This window comes from Amblyomma maculatum, chromosome 9, assembly GCF_055883805.1.
Source record: "Amblyomma maculatum isolate TAMU_Amacu chromosome 9, ASM5588380v1, whole genome shotgun sequence".
NCBI lineage: Eukaryota > Metazoa > Arthropoda > Arachnida > Ixodida > Ixodidae > Amblyomma > Amblyomma maculatum.
In genome coordinates, this window is record NC_139352.1 from 79,469,602 (window position 1) to 79,490,181 (window position 20,580).

Genomic DNA, 20,580 nt, shown 5'->3' on the forward strand with positions numbered 1-20,580 from the left:
TAGCATGAATAATTTATCATCTTTGCAATGTTTAAGCGCATAGCAGGGAACAAAATTTCACATCCATACAAAATAAGATCTCTTCATTGACCCATCGCCACCGAGCGCACCTCATAAGCCCTTTAGAGCTTCGTACTTAAATGCGATTGAGTTCTGGAGAATCCTTGGTTTATTTGTTCTTTACCTAACCTAATGCGCCTTGGAAAACGGCGAGCCACTCTCAATTCTAGACTTCTCTTTGCACAATCTTTCGCGCTTGAAACACTATAGCCTGACTCATGGAGACCAAGCTGTTTTTTTTTATTGCCATGAGAGTGTAGCGCAAAAGGACGAATGACACAGAAAGGGTACACAACACAGCGCCTGTGTTGTGTACCCTTTCTGTGTCATTCGTCCTTACGCGCTCCACTGTCATGTCATGGGTGACCGTTACCCACTAGCACACGCTCCCATCCTTCTGAATTACTTTTTCTTGCACATTTATAAAAGGAATACTTTTCTTACGTTGACTCTTCTCTGGTGTGTATACTATACTAACTGCAGTTTCTTAGGTGTGGTAGTTTTGTTTTTAAACTTAAGTTAGGTGAACCATACTGGCTAAATCTACTGGGACCTCTGGTCCAATATATGCTGTCCAGCAAGAATTTTCTGATGGTGCCCAAGTCCACCTGAAGCTCCACGCTGATGAAAGTTAATTCAAACATCTATAATCTCTCATGAAAAAACGGTGCGAGATTGGAAGACACTCCTGTTATCGGAAGGTGGGACTACCATCGCTGCCGTGGTCAGATACGAGATCCTATCGCTAACCTCATTTTTGGGCAGGCGGCTCTTTCATGGCTTGCCTGTCATTAAGTGGAACCAGCAGTAACTTGCATATCATTGGTGCAATCATTTGTCACCGATATCCAACGCCATTATTGGTTGTTGTTAAGCCCACTCTATTTCGTAGCTTCCCTTACGAATCTGTATCTCTGTGAACAAGCACGAGATACTGCTATCTCGATTCCAGTCCACGAGTGCTTTGACTTAAACGATGCACTATGGACGTAAAATGTGCGTTAAGGCGACTTTCTTACATATGGTACCGGATTGCCCAAAATCAATACAATACTTTAAATATTTTGAAGGAAAACTTTTCCCGCCTTCGGGATGAGACTCGAACTATTAATTCAGCACATCAGCAAATTTTTTCTTAGTCATAAAAATGAACCAGTGCAACTAAATCACCACTAAAATACCCTATAGGTCTAACTACTCATGAAATTTGCATTTAGAAAGGAAGTTGTATTTCTCTTTGGTCAAGAAACTCTGCTTTAGAGTTATCAAAATGATAAGTAGAGAGGTCAGTACCTTGATTGCTGGTTATGAAATTTTTATACTACAAGAGCTCGTGAGTTCTGAAGAAGCATTTTGGTGTGGAAACAAAAAACGCTTTTTGTTTTATTTTATGCTTCCTTAGCGACAACACCAGTGCCAACAACGGTGACCGCGGGGATCCGGGTGCTGGAGTTCCTTTGCCCTGAAGCCAACGGCCTGTTCCCGGACGACCAGGACTGCCGCCGCTTCTACCATTGCTCCAACCACCAGCCGCACCACAAGTGGTGTCCTGGAGAGTTGCATTTCAACCCTACGCTGCTCGTCTGTGACTGGCCACACGCCGCCGGATGCGGTGAGACTGAACCTTCATTCCCTCCGCATGTCCCGAATGGCTCGAGGACAGTAGGGAAGATAAAAATTGTTGGACTTTTCATTTAGACCTCTCTTACGGCGATAACTGTCACTAATACGATTCTTGGCCCTGGGGCGTTACGTTATGGCAACGCTGCTCTGTGCTGAACGCTTATCACGAAGTTTAGCGAACATGACGTCACTCAAACGCTCAATGCTGAGTGCTCCGTATTAAGTGACGCCACGAATAGCTTCTTCGCAATGGGTCACGAAAAAAAATATTATCCGGGGCCTGAAAGCAATGATGTCACGAGTGGAAGCATAGAGCCTTTGCGCGGACTCACCGCCAGAAGACAAAATAAATAGTAAAAAATCGCGTTTATAACCAGCACCTGTCAAGCAGCTCTATCCCAATCTCGATTTATAGAACGGTAAGTACCCTTTGATTTTTTTTATTAGCGATGCCGTTATTTGTAAAAAGGGCGCAGAATAGCTTAGAAATATCTTCATCGAGAGTAACCAAGAGGAGTGAAAGTCGATCACAAGCGCTACTAACAACGCGCTGTATTCTGCAAAAAAAGGCTAGGGACCTTCTGGTAGCACTCATCTTCATATTAACCAGCATAGTAGCCATCTTCGAAGCATTGAAGCATCAAATACATTTCACTTAAGTTGCACTGGAGGAGACAGCAACCATTTCTTCCTCAAACTTTTTGCTCCTAGTTTAACAGGAAGCTGGTATCAATTTATACAATTTATTTATACAAGTACCTGCAGCGCCCAGGGGCATTATAGCAGGGGGGGCAGTAACGGTAAAAAAATACCTAAAATGAGCATGTTACAATACTGAAAGTATACAGTAAAGCACATTTGTTTAACAATAAAAAGAACAACACTGGAAATGTGAGTGCGAGAAACAGGTTTAAAAGGGTGGAAAGCTACTACGACAAATTGGACGCCAGGAAAGACTGAAAATGTTTACCTGTTTTACATAGGAAAGACTGAAAATGTTTACCTGTTTTACATTGTTCTATGCTCTTAGGAAGACTATTCCAAAGTGAAGAAGTGTGAGGAAAAAAAGGAATTACGGAACACATCAGTTCGACATCGCGTTACAAGAACTTTCAGCTTATGGGCGCGGCGTTCAGAGATAAAATGTGGAGGTAGAATGTACAAGCTCTTGTTTATTCCCGTAAGATCAGAGTATATTTGGTAAAAAAGTTCTAATTTTGCGGTTAGTCTCCGGTGAGCCAAAGTTTTCCATCTAAGGTTTTCTTTAATTAATGTGATGCTACTACGGAAGTTATAGTTGCCGGAAATAAACCTGGCAGCGCGGTTTTGGATGCGTTCAAGTTTTTCCACAAGGTAAGAGCTTTGAGGGTCCCATGCCACACAAGCATACTCGAGTATTGAACGGACGTTAGTTACGCATAGCTGTTCTTTTACTTGATAGATAGATCAGTGCTTCTATTCGGGGGTAATTTGAGTGTTCTATAGAAATAACGTTATGTTTAGTCCAAGAAGAATGCTAGAAGCGTACTTTGAGAAGTTTAAAAATGCACGTAAGCAAGCTAACAAATCGGTTTCCACCTTGAAATTTTGTTCTCTTATTTCCTTGTTGGCGTGTACTATATAGAGGGAAAGAGAAAACTGAACCGCCTTTTTACTTCGTCTAATACCATACACAATTTTTCTTTCATGCAGAATTGGTGGAAAAGCTGCCTATAGTGACCACACAAGGTAAGTTGAAAACATTTGATACACTATAAAAAAGTTAAAAAAAAAGAAAACATCCAGCCTATGACGTACTTCACTCAGCAAATGACTATTATTCCTTTCATGTGTTGAGCTAACGTGCAAGTTTACACCACAATAGCTCAAAATCAGACCTGCGTCTATTCAAAACCCCTAAAGAAAGGAAGAAGCAGCCGTTACAAAAGGTTTGTAGCCATATGAAAATTCATCATTACCCTGCGCTATTAGGCTGCAAAAGAATACAGACAAAAGCAATATGACAGAGAACATGCGAGCCCTTGACGATGAAGGGTGACGGCTCCTGTGTCCCTTCTAAGCACTGGAGACACTGAGATTCCTTGGTGTCTGTGTTTGGCAACGCTGTGTCTATTCGTGCTGCCGAGTGTGCTTGTTCGGCGAAAGTCTTGTTTTCTAACCGGAGAAACTTTTATTCAGCGTCGTTACTATCAGAAAAAAATCGCGAGGAGCATTTCTATTGATTAACGGTATTGATTAACGGTATTAAGGTATCTCGCGTCGCAGAATAATTTGATGTCAGCGCTTCTGTCGTTCTCCGTTGTAACGCGAAAACCTGCAAGATCAATGAAATCAAATAATACTTCCGAACGTACGAGGAATCGACCTCCGGCTCTTTATATGGCGAGACAAGCACATAACCAGTACAGCACAGAACTCCTTTTATTTGTTGCCAATGAACCAAAGAACCGTGCTGCTTCTTTCGAGTAAAGGTGCGCCAAGTGTACGCTTCGCCGTACGTTTGTATGCTAGTACACAGCTATGCGATTATAAAGGATCTCTTACACAACTAATGATGAAGCGAGTAACTAAATACATTTCCGTTAATTTTGCGTTTTGTTAATGTGCGTTTTGTTATAGGATAGTGTCAGTATGCGGTACTAGTAGTTAAGGATCGACGCGATTACACTGCGCTGCCGCTGTAAAGTTAGCGCATAAAACGCATAAAAGGTGCGCCTAGAGTGCGCTTCGCCGTACAACTGTATGCTAATGAACACCTCAGTCATCAGGGAGGAAATTCGCGGAATAAACAGGGGGTGTAAAGGGCACTTTACCGTCTACTCTTCAGAGGAAGGTTGAGCGTCCACTTATTTTTTTACTTTTCTTTCTTCTTCTTTGTCGGAGATAGGAATCCAACCTCAACTCTACCTCCTATATTTTATAAATATCAATGACACTACCCCTTGTACAGTTGCAACAGGGCATGCTTACGAGTTTTAGTGCAATCACAGGCAACGACTAGACTGCATTTTCCCTGCATCTGCTGTTCCCTGCCATGTTGCTCGTACCTGTACGTCCGTGTGTTTGATTCTGGACAGGTCAAAGAAATAACTGTTCAGATTCCTCAAAAATAAGCATCAAGCAAGCATAACGTGACGTAAGAAGCGCACGCATCTCTAAAGAGGTTTTCAGTCCATGCGGGTGTGACGATTTATTTCTTTCCTAAGTATTACTCTCTGTACGCTCAGATAACAGATGATTGAACGACGCGATAGTTGTCATTGTCGTCCCACCAACCGTGCGGTATACTTGCGTATTCATGTCGTTACGTCGGATACCTTAGGTGTACTCATTGAGCGAGCAATCAGTTATTTATCTTGTTTCATAAAATTTGTGGCGTGAAGTGCGTCGTAGAGTAGTCCGAAATATCAACTGGGCATGAATGAGTACGAACGCAGCGGGGATGGTCCGGATTAAATGCAAGGGAAGCGAAACAAGAGATACATTTTGCAGCAGATTTCCCAGAACGGCAACTCCGAGATGGTAAAAATTAGTTTTATAATATCCGCGCAACTGAAATAGTGTCGAAAAAATATTTATTCCTAAGAATAACTGCTCCCTTTAAATGCAGCATATGCATGCATAGAAGTAGATCAGATTTATCCTTGTAATGTTCGCGCAAAGTTGGCTGAAGTGTAGCAGAATTCGGTGTAGCAGAATAGGGTACAAGTGAAAGAAAATATCACTCATAAGTATTGGACCAATTTCTTCCAGCAAGAGAGAAGAAATGCGCAGTGTACAGAAATGTCGTTAACCTTTCACTTACCACCAGTGACCGTACTGACACAACATTGCACGGAACTAAACAATTATCGACACCGCTGAACGGCTTCATTTTCTTAAAGTACCTAAGCTACTCCTGTGCCTATTTAACGCTTGAATGTGGGAAGACGCATTTCGGGGATTTGTTCGAAAGGACTTTACCCTGCCGACTTCTCCTTACGCGAGAATACAAGAATGCGAAGTAACTGTCATAACTTCAAGTGTAAATATACACGCAATTTACAGTCAACAGGGTTCAATTTTTCTTTATATTTTCGCTAAACTCGCTACTCATGTTACATGCTGTAGTACTAGTTTGTAGTTCAACGCGGTACATGCATTGAGTCGCGTAGTCATTTTATGCTATATCAGCCAATATTTGAAGGAACGTGTTCTCCCCATAGTTCGCAAAGTGCAAATTTTTTGGCTTCAAACGTTAATATCCTTCTGTTTACCGCAAAATATGGAAATCTTACAACACGTATACATAAACGCCAATCATAGTTGTTAGCCATGACTAAACTAAAACAAAACCCACAAAAAAGAGCAAATATGTTTTTGTGATTTGAAACACAAGCAGTTAAAAGAAAATTTCTTATTCAGTATTCAACGCTTCACTTGGACCGTACTGCGAAAGCTTGTTTAGTTTGCTCAAGGCCTTGGAAAGACGGGGAAAGATGAAGCGTTAACGGTGAGCTGCTCTGCTTGAGTGAAAAGTGCATGGAACGCAGCGCAAATAAGAGCCGCACAAAGAAAACCTGGAGTTGCTGACAGCTGATTCGGGGCAAATATTGTCTTTAGGAGTCTTTATCTTCCCCGTCTTTGTTATTCTACTTTGCTTCTTATCCGTCCTCCTTTCTTACATTGGTCGAACTCTCGAGCGCTGTTCTGGCTTGCTTCGGGAGGGGCAGAGTACTATGAAGGGTCCCTGGCGATAGAGGGCGGTGGCAATTGCGTACAGTAAAGGCGTAGGGCTCTTGCTTTGTACATTTAAGCACGACGCGTGGTACTAGTGTTTGCGCTCCGTTTTCTGCATCTCGGTTTAGTTCTTGCTTTTTCTCAAAGCTAGTTCTTGAGCCAGTAAACCTGCATCTTAATCAAAACCACAATGGCTTGATTGCGAGCAGCGTCTAACACCATAAGATCAGTACGTTAACATTACTACGAAGGCGAAATTCTTCGCCAAATGATGATCTTGTTTGGGAAGACTATTCATAAAATCTTCATTTCTCTCAAAGGCACTGGAAAATTTAAAAAAGAGGAAACAGTGACCTAAAGATTTGTTTCGAGAATTGCTTCTGGGATTGATGAGCTCCATCCACAACCTGACATTTTGGACAAGGGAAATTGTTTAGGAAAGTAATTTTCTTACCGTAAGGTTATGCAGTAACAATCAATATATCGGCTGGCCTTTCTTACTGCGCTTGTAGCTTTCTTGCTATTTATTGTTCAGAACATAATCAGCCTTAACTATTCATTGCAATACTTCTAGTGCTGGACGAACATTAAAATGTAAACTTTGTTACGCATTACTCGATTATGCCGTTCTTATGAACATGCCCGTGATAGTAATACTGCATAATTCGCGCTCACTTCAAAAATAAATGTGATGTTCAAGAATGTTCGGCTCACAAACTTACTAGATTTGTGGTCAGACTTCCAAGACTCCAGAGGGAAAATGAACAGTTGTTGATTTCCTTTAATAGACAAAAAACGAAGACTTACCTAATACCTAAACAGCGCAAACTAGCTCACTGTCTTACTAACTATCTAATGAAGATAGTGTTGCTGCTATATTCCTAAATTACAGCGTTGCATGAATATTAAGAAAGCGATCATATGGACCGAGTACGAGCAGAGCGCGACTGATCGGAGTAGATTCTAGCACATCGACAAAATTGGAACCACGCTGCTTTTAACTATCAGAACAAATAAAGCAGTAAACCATGGCAGCCTCAATTTGATGGTCAAATTTTTTTCATTCGCCATCCAAAAAGTATTCAATATTTAATTATTTGCTAGGCAATATTTTAACCTAAATAGTCGCCTACTTTCGTCTGCTTTTCTAAGAGGAATGTTCATGTTACGGATTCTACCAAAATAATTTGATTAGCATAGAAGCTGATAATAAAGTGCTGTCAGTGATCATATATTTATCTATTTCAGATACTGGTGAATCTCCATTGGTATTTTTACAGGATGCGCATATAATTGAACGCAGACGGTAATAATGGCGATACAAATGTTACAAATACATGAATATCGAAGAAAAACAGTTAGCAGGCAATAAGCAATGTTATGCACAGCCTATCTGCTAGGTAATAATGCAATTATACATGGTACATAATGCAGTAATACAATAGATTTCTTTAACAGTAATGTAAGGGGCCTGTTATATTTGGTTCGACATGGTTTACGCATTGTGTAGTAGTTCTTCTATAAGGGTTACAAATTTCGGAAACGAAGTGCTATTAGTGACGCGTGGATGCAAACCATTCCGTTCTATAAATGCACATGGAAAAAATGAATATCATATATATAGCGTATATAACTGTATATCTCATAAACAATGATATACTTCTCGCTGAACCATGTTTCAATTCATGCGACACGAACACAAACCATGCCGCCGCGCGATGGTAATCTGCGCGTGTACTCCTGAATAAGTTTTTATTTTATTAAATGCCCAATTGCATAGTGTACCCAGGAATGAAGATATTTCTTTGAAAGAGCAAGACCCATCAATAAACAAATACTAGGCCCAAGACCTTTTACTTGAAAGGCTTCCGAGAAGCTACTCGAATGCCGGAATTACGTTCTAGCAGGAAAACGCAACTCAGAAAATAATAATAAGATGTTAAAAACGTTTGAGTGCTTTTCTGACATTTTGTTGATATTTTGCGAGCCTCTGCACTCGCGCCACTTTCTTATGTCTTTTCCCATGGCAGGCAGGCTTCTGTCCGGTAATGAGAGATAACTTTTGGCCATCTTACTGATGTTTCGCATTAGAATGTACTGTTTTGAGATATCAATGATAATGAAGTAACAGGTGGAGTAATTACTTCGACATGAACACCGCCGCGCTTTAAGAAGAGGAGATATCATAATAAGCGACGACAACATAATTTTAAAATTATGCAGTTATAGGCGACTTAAAGTTTTGCGCTTCCTCAAGTCTGTCAGCCACGTGTAAACATGAAGCGAAAGTATAACATTTTGGCTGGACTCAATCAAAGCCTCCTAACATGAATTGAACCAGAATGCTTTTTATTCCTTCGAGTACCTGTCATAATCTCGACCCTAGTAACGACATGCTCACACATCCAAATATACCATGGCATAACAGTTTTACTAAGCATGCTTAATGCAGACCAATGTCAAGCGTACCAAATCTCCAAGGCAAATCTGGCGCTCTGGACGCATACTGTACGCCTTTCCCAACTTTCTCGCAGCCCTCCCCACCATGGAGAGCTACTCCCACTCTCGTTCGAATCACAAATTTCTTAATAACCACCTGATCATCGCCGACGTAAAATCCGGAGTTTTTTCACTAACAATCTTCCTACTCCGGGTGTCATCTGTTTGGAATTCAATAGGAACCTCTACTAGCCTAGAAATTTTATACAAACACACCGAGAGAGACAATTAAGCTCCGTACACGAAAATGCAGCACTAGATTCATGTAGGTGGCCATCAAAATTTACAGCGGGAATTCAGAATAATCGGTACACGCTCACCAATTTTCTATGCCTGGCAATGCTCTCTGGCGTTTGTGTTACTTTTCGTTCAGTGTTAGTTATTGGCGGCCGAGAGATGATGGCAGGTGGAGATATTTAATGGTGAACAGATGCATTAACGTAACTAACAAATTTGTGAGGCAGCTGTATTTGATCAAATGAACAAACTTCTGGGCATCTTCAGATAGAAGCAGAGAGTTTCTGTATCAGAGGATGTACGTGCGAGCGTTGTCTTCCACGTTTTAGGTGTGGAAGCCTACGTAACCCCTTGCAATATTAGAATTGAAGGGTGGACCGTGAAACAATTCTCTCTTTCTGCCACGGGCCATTCAGTGCCGACGACGGAAGAGGTGTTGGAGCCATGCGTGGCGTTCGGGCCGTGGGTGAGTACGAGCGAGCCGACGCCAGAGTCCGGAGGGGACGTCGAGGACGTGGCCCGCGTGGTGGCCGAGTCGGGTCTCTGCCTCTACCCTCTCGGCATCGAGTGTCGGGAGTACGCGACCAACGCCGACTACCGCAAGACAGGACAGCACGTCATCTGCGACCTGGAGCGAGGCCTGCGTTGCGTAGACAGCGACCAGCCAGATGGCCGGACCTGCCTCAACTACAAAGTGCGCGTCAAGTGCTGGACATGTCGTGAGTGCTCATTTGCAGCCTTTGAGATCCATAGAGGTTTGCTCTTTTGGCCTCGTATGTAGCGGATCTCCGTTCTCCTATTTCCAAGATAACGCCAACGTATCGCCAGGAAGTGTGGAAGGCGTCGCCAAAATGGTATCAGAGTATTATCAAAATATTACCATATGCTGGCACAGGGTCTCAATTTGCTGCCAGTGTACTGCTGTAGCACTGCCATAGTTTTACATGGTTTTACAATTCATACATGTATTCTAGGCACACGTGATGAACACGATGGTATTTTGGGAATCATTTTATTAAAACTTTACTTCCAAAGCATTATCACGTCTTCCCCATTTCATGGCTTATAGGAATTATCCCTAAGAGACCGCATATCTATTTCGACTATTACAGGCCATTTCCTGTCAGCTGTATTCTTTGAGGAGGGCTCTGCACTCGGGTATCCCGATACCACTTTAGCGCATTGTCTTATCTCGACTTCAAAAGCACCGTCAAAATTGCTTGTAAGCACCAGAGAGCAGAAAAATTCAGTTACAGAGCCGTCGCCTGCACGCTTAGTTTCTACCCAGCGTCTAGCTTGTCCTTTTCTGTGCATTTCCCACCATTTTTAGGCATTTCGTGCTTTCTTTTTACAGCAATAATTCATGCGTGAAACGTCAGTCATTTTTCAGATTGTGAAAAAAAGCTTGCCTCCTGGTACGTATCGTGACTACGAAGTCAATAGTTTTAGGTTCTTTGAGAATTTTCCGCACTTTGACGCACGTTTGTGTACAGGGAAGGAAAGGACGCGACAGTTGTTATATGGCTAAACTTTCAAAGCGTGAAACGGCATCACGTCCTATATTATACTGTAAGATTGTTCGTTTTATATAGCTCCCTTGAATATTATTTCTAAAGCTGCACTGTGATTCTGGTGAGCAATGTGCACTAGCAATTGCCAGCGGCGCTTTCAGACGTAGGTGATTGAGTCCATCTTAATTTTAAAACTAGAGCTGTTATTTCTATTCCCATTCTGCGTCATTTATCATCGTTAGCACTGTAACCTAGTAGGAGCAGCGTAGCTTTCGACTTGAGTGGACTGACGTCACATATGACGTCCAGACGATTGGCAAAGCGATTAGCCAGAGAGAGTTACGTCACGCACAACGTGATGGAACACGCCACGCTGACCTGCAAAACGATTCCCTCAGCATAATAAAGCAGAAAGCCGAGCTTGGCTTCCTTTTTCACGATCTCAATTATTTCTTGACACACATTGGCGCAGCGCCCCCGACGACGACTGAGCTTCCGACCGTGCCGCCTACTGTTCCGTGTCCCGAGGTGGAGGTGACCGACAACGCCACCTTCTGCCCACAGGGATGCGCCCAGGGATTCGCCTGCGACGGCGAGCAGTGCGTGCATGTAGCCGACTGCCCCTGCGTCAGAGACGGAAAGCGCTTCCCGGTGAGGCTGGAATGTGGAAAAATTTGAAAGAAGGAATAGTTTCGGCATATAAACATTAGAAGAAGAATGCATATACGTACCAAGAATTAAACATTCCTGGACGAGAGCGTACATATAATGGTGCATTTAAACGCATTGGTGCGTTCGAGTACTGGGCGTTTTGAAGCTTCACCGGCAGTTTCTACCCCAATAATTGTTCCATTTCATGATTGCCATGGTTATCGATGAGTCCTCGGTGTGTACAGTGGCTGGGATCTTACGTTTACTTTATTAATTTCATCGTGATTTAAATCTCCCTTGCACAACTATTGTCTTATAGTCACATGTTCACCGGGTGCCGTAGCGGAATTCTTAGGGCGCTAGAATGCTGTACGCAAGGATGCGGTTCTGCACGCGCCACAGGGCCCGGTTTACGGTGAAGACGATCGAGAAACAGCACGCCCGTGTACTGTGCTATGTCGATGAAAGTTAAAGAACACCAGTTCATCGAAATTTCTGGAGCCGTTAATGCTTCGTTCCTCATAACCTGAGTCACTTTGGGATCAATTATTTTTGTTCACGTTTCGCCGACAGCCTATATATACAGTTAAATTTCTTCTGGTTTAGGAAAATCAGGGACAGCTTGTGCCAGCGATGTTTATGTGTTAATATCTTGAGTAAATAACACTACTGCTGCTTTTTCTTGTTTAGGGAGTGCTGACCCATGTCTCATTGGCGCTATTACAAATTTCAGGTTGGCGGCATTCTGGAGACAAGGACCTGCCACGAGTGCCAGTGCCAGCTGGGAGGCCGGTCGAGCTGTCTGCCCAAGACGTGTCCCGCTTGCCCCAAGGTGAACTCCGTTTATAGGCGATAGCTTTAGATGCCCTTTTCTGCAGAAAACGCTGCGTCGACGTTGTAGTAGTTGAAGCAAACAAAAAATTACAGGTGTCCGCTCAGGTCTTCTTGAAAGCGAAAATAGCGCATGCCGCTTTACTGTACAGTTTTTATTAACTGCATCGCCATTGTCATAGCTACTATTATTATCGTTACTATCACTGATGTGATGATTATGAACTAAATGCATCGTCATTGTTATCGCTGTTGTCATCATGATCACTAACTGCAGCTTCACTATCTTCGCTACTGTAGTTATTGCGCTAGAAAACGAGATGATCCGTCTCAGGAACCCGCCGTGGCTTAATGTTTTGCGCGTTCGGCTGCAGGTTCGATTCCCGGTGGAGACATTTTTTTTATTGCGAAAACAATACTACTCTAGGTTTCGAGCCTTCAGCGTACCGCGGGTCTCTCGTTTCACGTCTTACCCACGTGAAGCTATGACGCCACACCTCACGTGACACTAGGGTGAAAGCTTGGCTACCAACTTAAGCGATCGGAGTAGCGCGGCGGTAGCTACGTCTTACGCACGTGAGGCGGTGACGTCACACACCACGTGACACAAAAGCAAGAGATGGGCTCCCAACTCAAGCGGTCGGCGTGGCGGCGACCCAAGTTGGTAGGATCTGCCAACTTGGGTCTGTCGTTTCATATGGGACGGTTATGTCAGAATCAGCCTGCTAGGATTCTGGCATTCACATTACCCCTATAAGCCCCTAAGGCACGTTCATACGGCTTGGTTAAAGCGAGGATTTATATGTGGGCTGAGGAAGAAGAAAAAGAGAAGAAGAATGCTCGGTCACCCGCAGCTGATGCTTTCGCTCAATACTTGGTTCAGCAGCGTTGAACTCTTGTAATATTTTTCTTAATTGCCACTGCAACGAACGTGTTTTGATCACAATTTCTGCGGACGCCACGCATGAGCGAAGAAAGGAAAATTACGAATATGTCACTGGCAGGTGCTAGTGGGCAAATGACATGGCGGAACACTGATTATTCAGCACGTTTCGTGGCTTCGCGAGACGACATAACAGCACCGAACTCATAGAAGATGCGAAGTTATGCAGCTTCTGTGAGATCCGAATCAAACCCTTCTTATTTCTTATTCAGAAATAAGTGGCTGAACTTGACACCGCGAAGCTCCACCAACCGACAGCGATCGCCATGTTGAAATACTTGATGACATCACAGACCGACACCGGTCACATCGTCGTCTGCTGCTGTGTCGGCGCAGATAAGCTGCCGACAGACTGTACGGGGTTCGCGCTTCTAAAAGACCAGCATGACTCCCAATAAACGCACTCAGCAAGTTTCTGAAAACAGAACACAGACTGTAGTGAAGCGCGATTTAGTTCTCGCCCAGACATCCAGGGTCGGAGTGACCACCGCCATTGTCCGATAGCAGAATTATGGGCAGGGCCGGTTAGCCCTTGTGAAATAGTGCATTTGCACTAAAAGGCAACTTTGCTCACGCATGCGCTGTTCTTGCTGCAGCACAGCCAGTAGTCACTAGGGTGTAGCCCATGGAATTTTATTTCAATTCGTGTTCTGTTCAGGTTTGGTGTCGTGTTCTGCTCGAAGGTTTGGCAAAAAAGGGCACTGAATACATTTCGTCTTTCAAACAATCAGATCAGTTATACTTCTTTTGTTTTCGCTGACTTTTCGCTTCGCTCGTATTTCTGTTATAATGAGTCACTTACTGCCTTGCCAATGTCTGCTCATCCACTATTAAAATAAGATTTATTTATGAATACTTTAATCACTAAACTGCACTCGCGACAATTTTGTATCTAAATAAATAGTAGTATTATGTCAGCTAAAATATATGCAAAAAATACACTGCCACAGCAATTGCGTAAAAAATGTGTGTAGCTGAGGCAACGAAAGATTGTAAAATATATAAAAACGAGAGGTGTATTTGCCTGCCCCAGGGTTCCGTCTTCAGTTGACACAGATGTAATACGTCAGTTGCAAAACAACGCTCGCCATCAATTTAGAATATCTTATTGCATCCACGTGCTATCATTATTTATTGCGTGATGCTGCTGCGGTGCTGTCAAGAGTGCTTCAGTACTGACACGTGATCCTTTCTCTCGCTTTTTTTATCTGTAGAGTTTTTTCATGGCCTTCCCCTATTTGAGATTTTCAAAGACCTTCAGAATCTAGAATCTGAATAAAGCCGGGAGTTTTGCTGAAAAACATGAGCTCTTAGGTAAGCTGTACAGCTTCGAAAATAAGTGTGTTGAGATGGAAATATATCCTTCATGTGCTCGCATTTGGGCAATCATTGATACACTTACGTCGGCATGAAAGGCACTCGCGATTGCCGTGGCGTTTGATACGTGCTGTCAAGACAAGATCAAAGTCGATCTAACCTGGAATTTCATCGAGTGCTTGTGTACTTTTCTTCATTGCATCGCCCCGTGTTTGCAGCATTTTAACGCAATAACTTCAAGGCCTTCTTCACCGAAAAACCCACGCCGCCTTGACGTTATCGGCGTCCTGGATGCGATAACACATCATGCACCTGGCAGGTTGTAATTGGCAGGTGATATGTTCCAGCACTGATTGGTCAGTAGTTTATGAGATATCACTCGACCGCACAGCGTGGTAAAGTTGGTAAGCATTGCCAACTCGGGTGGCTATTTTGATACGGGAATGACAGATGGGAAATGAACACTCCGTGGTTCACGGTTTCATAGCGGCAGGCACGCAACCCTGCGTCAAGCAGGAGTTTATGTATACGCACAGATCGTTAAAGCAGGCCTTCATATTTTTTGCTGTACGTAGCCTCTAGACAGCGAGGACGCTGTCCTGGCGCGGTGTGTTCAATAGCGACGACATTGAAGCAAGGCTGCATTTTTGCGGGAATGTATTCATGACGGCGAACTGTCCAATCAGTATAATATATATTGTGAACGAAAGCCAGGTCGAGACGCCAAAGTCGTGACGGCAAGGCAAGGTACGCCGTGTCAGCGTTTTAATCTGATGGAGAACCCAGGCGCGTGCTGGAGCCGGCGCCGCGGGACGATGACGATGGTATGTACAAAAGAAAGAAGATTATGGCATGTACAAATGAAAGAAGATCCGTGGAAGGCTCACACAACCATCCCGGGGGGTCGGAAGCGGCCAGCCTGGCCGCTCTTAACCAACCGATGCACCGCGGCGCACAAACGGCTTCAAGCGGGAGACATGAACAATTTCAGTTCCACGGTGGCGTCGATCGGCTGGGGGATCAACAGGTGTGACTTGGTAGTTCACGGGGGAAGTTTGGTTTATGATCTTGTAGGGACCAAGATAGCGACGCTGAAATTTATCACTAAGGCCCGGGGCGCGCAGTGGTGTGTAAAGCAGGACTTCGTCACCGGGACGAAAAGAGACCGCACGATGCGTAGAATCGTAGCGACTCTTGCGGTCTTCCTGACGCGCTTCTGTGTTGAGGCGGGCAATATGACGGCATCTGGCCACACGGGATAAGAACTGGGCTGGTACTGATGAGGAGTAGTCGGGCGTAGAGAAGAAGAAAGTGTCGAGCATTGTAGTGGGAGGACGGCCAAAAACGAGGAAAAACGGAGAGTAACCGGTAGTCCGCTGTACTGCTGTATTGTAGGCGAATGTGACGAATGGTAGAATAGTGTCCCAATTTCGGTGATCCGGTGTGATGTACATGGATATCACATCGGATAGAGTGCGATGAAATCGCTCAGTAAGACCGTTAGTCTGGGGATGGTAGCTTGAGGTTGTCTTATGAAGAGTGGATGACGCATGAAGAACTTCGGCAACCACTGTCGATAAGAAGGCCATCCCGCGGTCACTTAGAAGCACCCGAGGAGCGCCATGACGCAGGACAATTGATCGCAAAAAAAAATTAGCTACCTCTTCGGCAGAACCAGTCGGTACAGGGGCTGTTTCAGCGTAGCGTGTAAGGTGGTCAACGGCTGTTATAATCCAATGGTTACCCCCATCGGAGAGAGGTAGGGGACCATATAAGTCGATGCCGACTACGTCGAATGGCGTGGCGGGACATGGAAGAGGCTGTAAAAGGCCAGCGGGCGAAGAAGTAGGCCGCTTGCGGCGTTGGCACAGATGGCAGGAAGCGACGTATTTAGTTACGGTAGAAGATAGGCCAGGCCAAAAGAATAATCTTTTCACGCGGTCATATGTTTTGTCAAAACCAAGGTGACCTGCAGTAGCGTCATCGTGGAAAGCCGCCAGTATACGTGGGCGAAGCGCACGCGGCGCGACAGGGAGCCAACGAGTTCCATCAGGGCAATACACGTAGCGGCGTAGTATGCCATCTTCAAGTTTGAAATTGCGAAGCTGTCGGCGAAGCCTAGCATTGGGCGGGTTCGAAGCGCCGTTAAGGCGGTCGATGATGGGCCGACAGTAGGCATCAGCTAATTGCTGCGAGCGGAGTGCGTGTTTATGCTCAGAATCGTCAAAAGAAACTGTTGTGATATGCGTCGGGGGAAGAGATGGTCGGCTGTGGTCAGAGGTTGAAATTCGTTGCGAAGAAAAACAGCAGGCTGATTCCGTAAGTGGGCAGCGAGAAAGAGCGTCGGCGTCTTGGTGTTGGCGACCCAATTTATAAACGACGTCAAAATTATATTCTTGCAGGCGTAGAATCCAGCGGCCAAGTCGGCCTGTTAAATTTTTCAGTGAAGACAACCAGCAAAGAGCATGGTGATCGGTCACAACTGTGAAGTGCCGACCATAGAGGTAGGGGCGAAACTTTTGAACAGCCCAGACGACGGCAAGACATTCCTTCTCGGTAATGGTGTAGTTTTTCTCAGCTGGAGTCAAGGTCCGACTGGCAAAGGCAATCACTTTCTCACGCGATGTTGCATCACGCTGCAGAAGGACAGCGCCAAGACCGTGACCACTGGCATCAGTGTGCAGGATGGTAGGAACGCTGTCGCTGAAGTGGCCAAGGACGGGATCTGATGTGAGGGCGTGCTTTAGGTCGGTAAAAGCAGTGTTGCACTGTTCAGTCCACACGAAAGAGCTGCGCGCTTTAAGTAGTTCATGAAGTGGCGCAGCAATAGTTGCAAAATGCCATATGAAACGCCGGAAATATGACGCCAGACCGAGGAAACTGCGCAAATCTGCAGTCCGTTGCGGACGAGGAAAGTTCAAGACCGCGCTGATTTTATCTGGGTCTGGACGAATGCCGTCACTGCTAACCAGATGTCCCAATATTTTAATTTCCTTTTGTGCAAAGTGGCACTTCTTGGTGTTGAGCTGAAGGCCCGCTGACGAAAGGCACGTCAGGACTTCATTCAGGCTCTTGAGATGGTCGTTAAAATTTGCCAAGAAGATAACAATGTCGTCTAAGTAACATAAGCAGGTTCTCCATTTTAGGCCACGAAGTACCGTATCAATCATTTTTTCAAATGTCGCTGGTGCGTTACACAGGCCAAAGGGCATAACATTAAACTCGTAAAGTCCATCGGGAGTTGCGAAAGCGGTTTTCTCTTTGTCGCCCTCATGCATTGGTATTTGCCAATAACCTGAGCGGAGATCCAAGGTCGAGAAATATTCGGCGCCTTGGGGAGAGTCAAGGGCGTCATCTATTCGCGGCATCGGGTAGACATCTTTACGGGTAATTTTGTTTAGTGCCAAAACACAAATAGCAAAAAATATTCTTGAACTTTCCTCGTCCGCAACGGACTGCAGATTTGCGCAGTTTCCTCGGTCTGGCGTCATATTTCCGGCGTTTCATAAGGCATTTTGCAACTATTGCTGCGCCACTTCATGAACTACTTAAAGCGCGCAGCTCTTTCGTGTGGACTGAACAGTGCAACACTGCTTTTACCGAATATTTCTCGACCTTGGATCTCCGCTCAGGTTATTGGCAAATACCAATGCATGAGGGCGACAAAGAGAAAACCGCTTTCGCAACTCCCGATGGACTTTACGAGTTTAATGTTATGCCCTTTGGCCAAATAGATCACAGCAGATTGTGGCAAGCTCTCCAAGAGATGGGAGTTCCAATTCACCTCATCTGTCTCCTCAGGAACCTTTATGAAGGGCAAGAGGCCACAGTCAGAACTGGGCATGGTCTTACTGATTGGTTTCCGATTGAGAAAGGGGTGAGGCAAGGCTGCATACTGTCGCCCTGCCTATTTAACCTATATGGAGAGTGCATCATGAGAAAGGCCGGTCTGGACGAGTCTTCAGCTGGAGTGAAGATTGCTGGAAAACGTATCAACAACCTTAGATATGCGGATGATACCACTTTAATGGCAGAAAGTGAAGTGGAACTCAAGAGACTTCTGATGCGCGTACAAGAAGAGAGAAGTTTGGGCTTAAACTGAACATTAAAAAGACGAAGATCATGGCGTCTTGCCCTATCAAGTCCTGGAGCATCAATGGACAAGAAGTGGAAGCTGTGACAGACTTTCTGTTCTTGGGCGCCAAGATTACCTCGGAAGGAGACTGCAGCCATGAAATTAGGAGACGCCTGCTTCTGGGAAAGAGAGCAATGGTTAGCCTTGACCACCTATTAATGAGCAGATACATTAGTCTGCCAACCAAGAGCCGTATAACCCGTGCTATGGTCTTTCCAGTTGTGATGTATGGATGCGAGAGTTGAACTGTGAAAAAGGCTGACCGCCGAAGAATTGACGCGTTTGAATTGTGGTGCTGGCGAAGACTCTTAAGAGTTCCTTGGACTGCCAGAAGATCAAATCAGTCGATATTGTCGACCATAAACCCTGACTGCTCATTGGAGGGTAAAATTCTCAAGTTAAAGCTCAGCTACTTTGGTCATCTGATGAGAAGAGAGGAGTCGCTGGAGAAAGATTTGATGTTGGGAAAGGTTGAGGGTCGCCGGAGAAGGGGTAGGCAGCGAACGCGATGGTTAGATGGCATTCTCGAGGTATTGCAGATGAAGCTATGTGATGTTAAGAAGATAGTGAGAGACCGGAAAGCGTGGCGTGACATGGTCCATAGGGTCACGAAGAGTCGGACACGACTGAACGCCTGAACTGAACTGAACTTGTTTAGTGCGCGATAATCAACACAAAATCGTACCGATCCGTCCTTTTTTTAACTAAAACTACTGGGGAAGACCATTGGCTTGTTGATGGACAAATAATATCACGACGGAGCATGTCATTCACATTTCCTTCGATTACTTTTCGTTCCGAGAGAGAAACCCGATAAGGTCGTCAGCGTACGATCGAGTTACCTTCAGTAATGATGCGGTGGTGTGCAACACTAGTCCGTCCCAGTGGAGGGGAAGTGGCATCGAAAATGGCTTGATGGGCTTGAAGCAATTTCAGCAATTCTTTGCGTTGGTGCGGCGTGAGGTCCGGACTGATTGTCTTCGACAGCATCGGAAGAGAGACGTGCGATGAATCACGTTGCTGAGGTAGCGGGGCGGTGAGCACCATAATGGACTTAGGGTGAGCATCCACTATGCATGGCAGGGAAGTTCCTTCAGTCAGGACGATGGATTCACGGGATGTGTTCGTGGCAGCTACTATCGCTGAGCCGCTGCAGAATCGTACAAGACTTGATGGGAAGGCGATTCCACGTGCAAGATGACGATGAGATGGTGCGATAAGTAGTACATCCCCGTCAGTGATGTGTTCCGAAACACCGGTAACAAGTTTTTCGCACTGTGGAGTCAATACTGTGTCAACTGCGGCAATAAGGGAATGACGTCCTTCAGACATGTCAGATGAAAAATCACTGTCTGTCATATGAATGACACGGTCGCCGCAAGAAATTAACGCTGACGCGGTCGACAAAAAATCCCATCCAAAAATCATCTGATGCGCACACGGTGAAAGCACAGCAAACTGCACATGGTGGCGGACGCCGTCTGTAACAATTCGAACTGTACGCTTTGCTGAAGGATGTAGAGGGACGTCATTTGCTCCACGAAGTTCAGGTCCATCATATGGTGTCGTTACTTTCCGCAAACGGTGGCATAAATCAGCGCGAATAACAGAAATTGCAGCCCCTGTGTCAATCAAAGCTTCGACCGGTAATCCTTCAGCTAAAACGGAAATCATATTGTACGGGAGATGAGGAGGACTTTTGGTAAGTTCGCAGAGTGCAGTTTCACCTCCGGAAACTGCATCGCTTAGTTTTCCGAATGACGGACAGGAACAGTTGTTGCTGGTCGAAGTGGAGAAACAGAGCGGCGGTATGGGGAAACGGACCGGCGTCGGGAAACATGGGCGCCACTTGGTTCAGACGAGGATACCGGTGGTGGAGAGGATCGACGAGGTGAGCTGTGAATAGATCGTCGCTGATAATATGCGGGTACGTCATTTTCGAAGGCGTCGTAACCACGCCGCTCGTTCTGAATGCGTCGACGACAGAAGCGGGAAATATGTCCTCTGATTCCACAGTAGTAGCACACTGGGCGAGAAGGGCGCCAAGGTGCGTA

The 20,580-nt window shown here is 45.0% G+C and overlaps 1 protein-coding gene across 3 annotated transcripts in view; it reads left to right on the plus strand.

Moving 5' to 3' along the window:
* LOC146179546 (uncharacterized) overlaps positions 1 to 20,580 on the plus strand; it is a 214,980-nt gene that overhangs the window by 105,577 nt on the left and 88,823 nt on the right. For 2 of the 3 annotated variants that reach the window (XM_084579198.1, XM_084579199.1), the window contains exons 48-52: positions 1,463 to 1,672; positions 3,376 to 3,411; positions 9,555 to 9,857; positions 11,122 to 11,300; positions 12,034 to 12,132. In XM_084579198.1, the coding sequence (XP_084435324.1) occupies positions 1,463 to 1,672; positions 3,376 to 3,411; positions 9,555 to 9,857; positions 11,122 to 11,300; positions 12,034 to 12,132 (827 nt within the window). The remainder of the gene's footprint in view (positions 1 to 1,462; positions 1,673 to 3,375; positions 3,412 to 9,554; positions 9,858 to 11,121; positions 11,301 to 12,033; positions 12,133 to 20,580) is intronic. The other variant, XM_084579200.1, reaches the window with a different exon arrangement.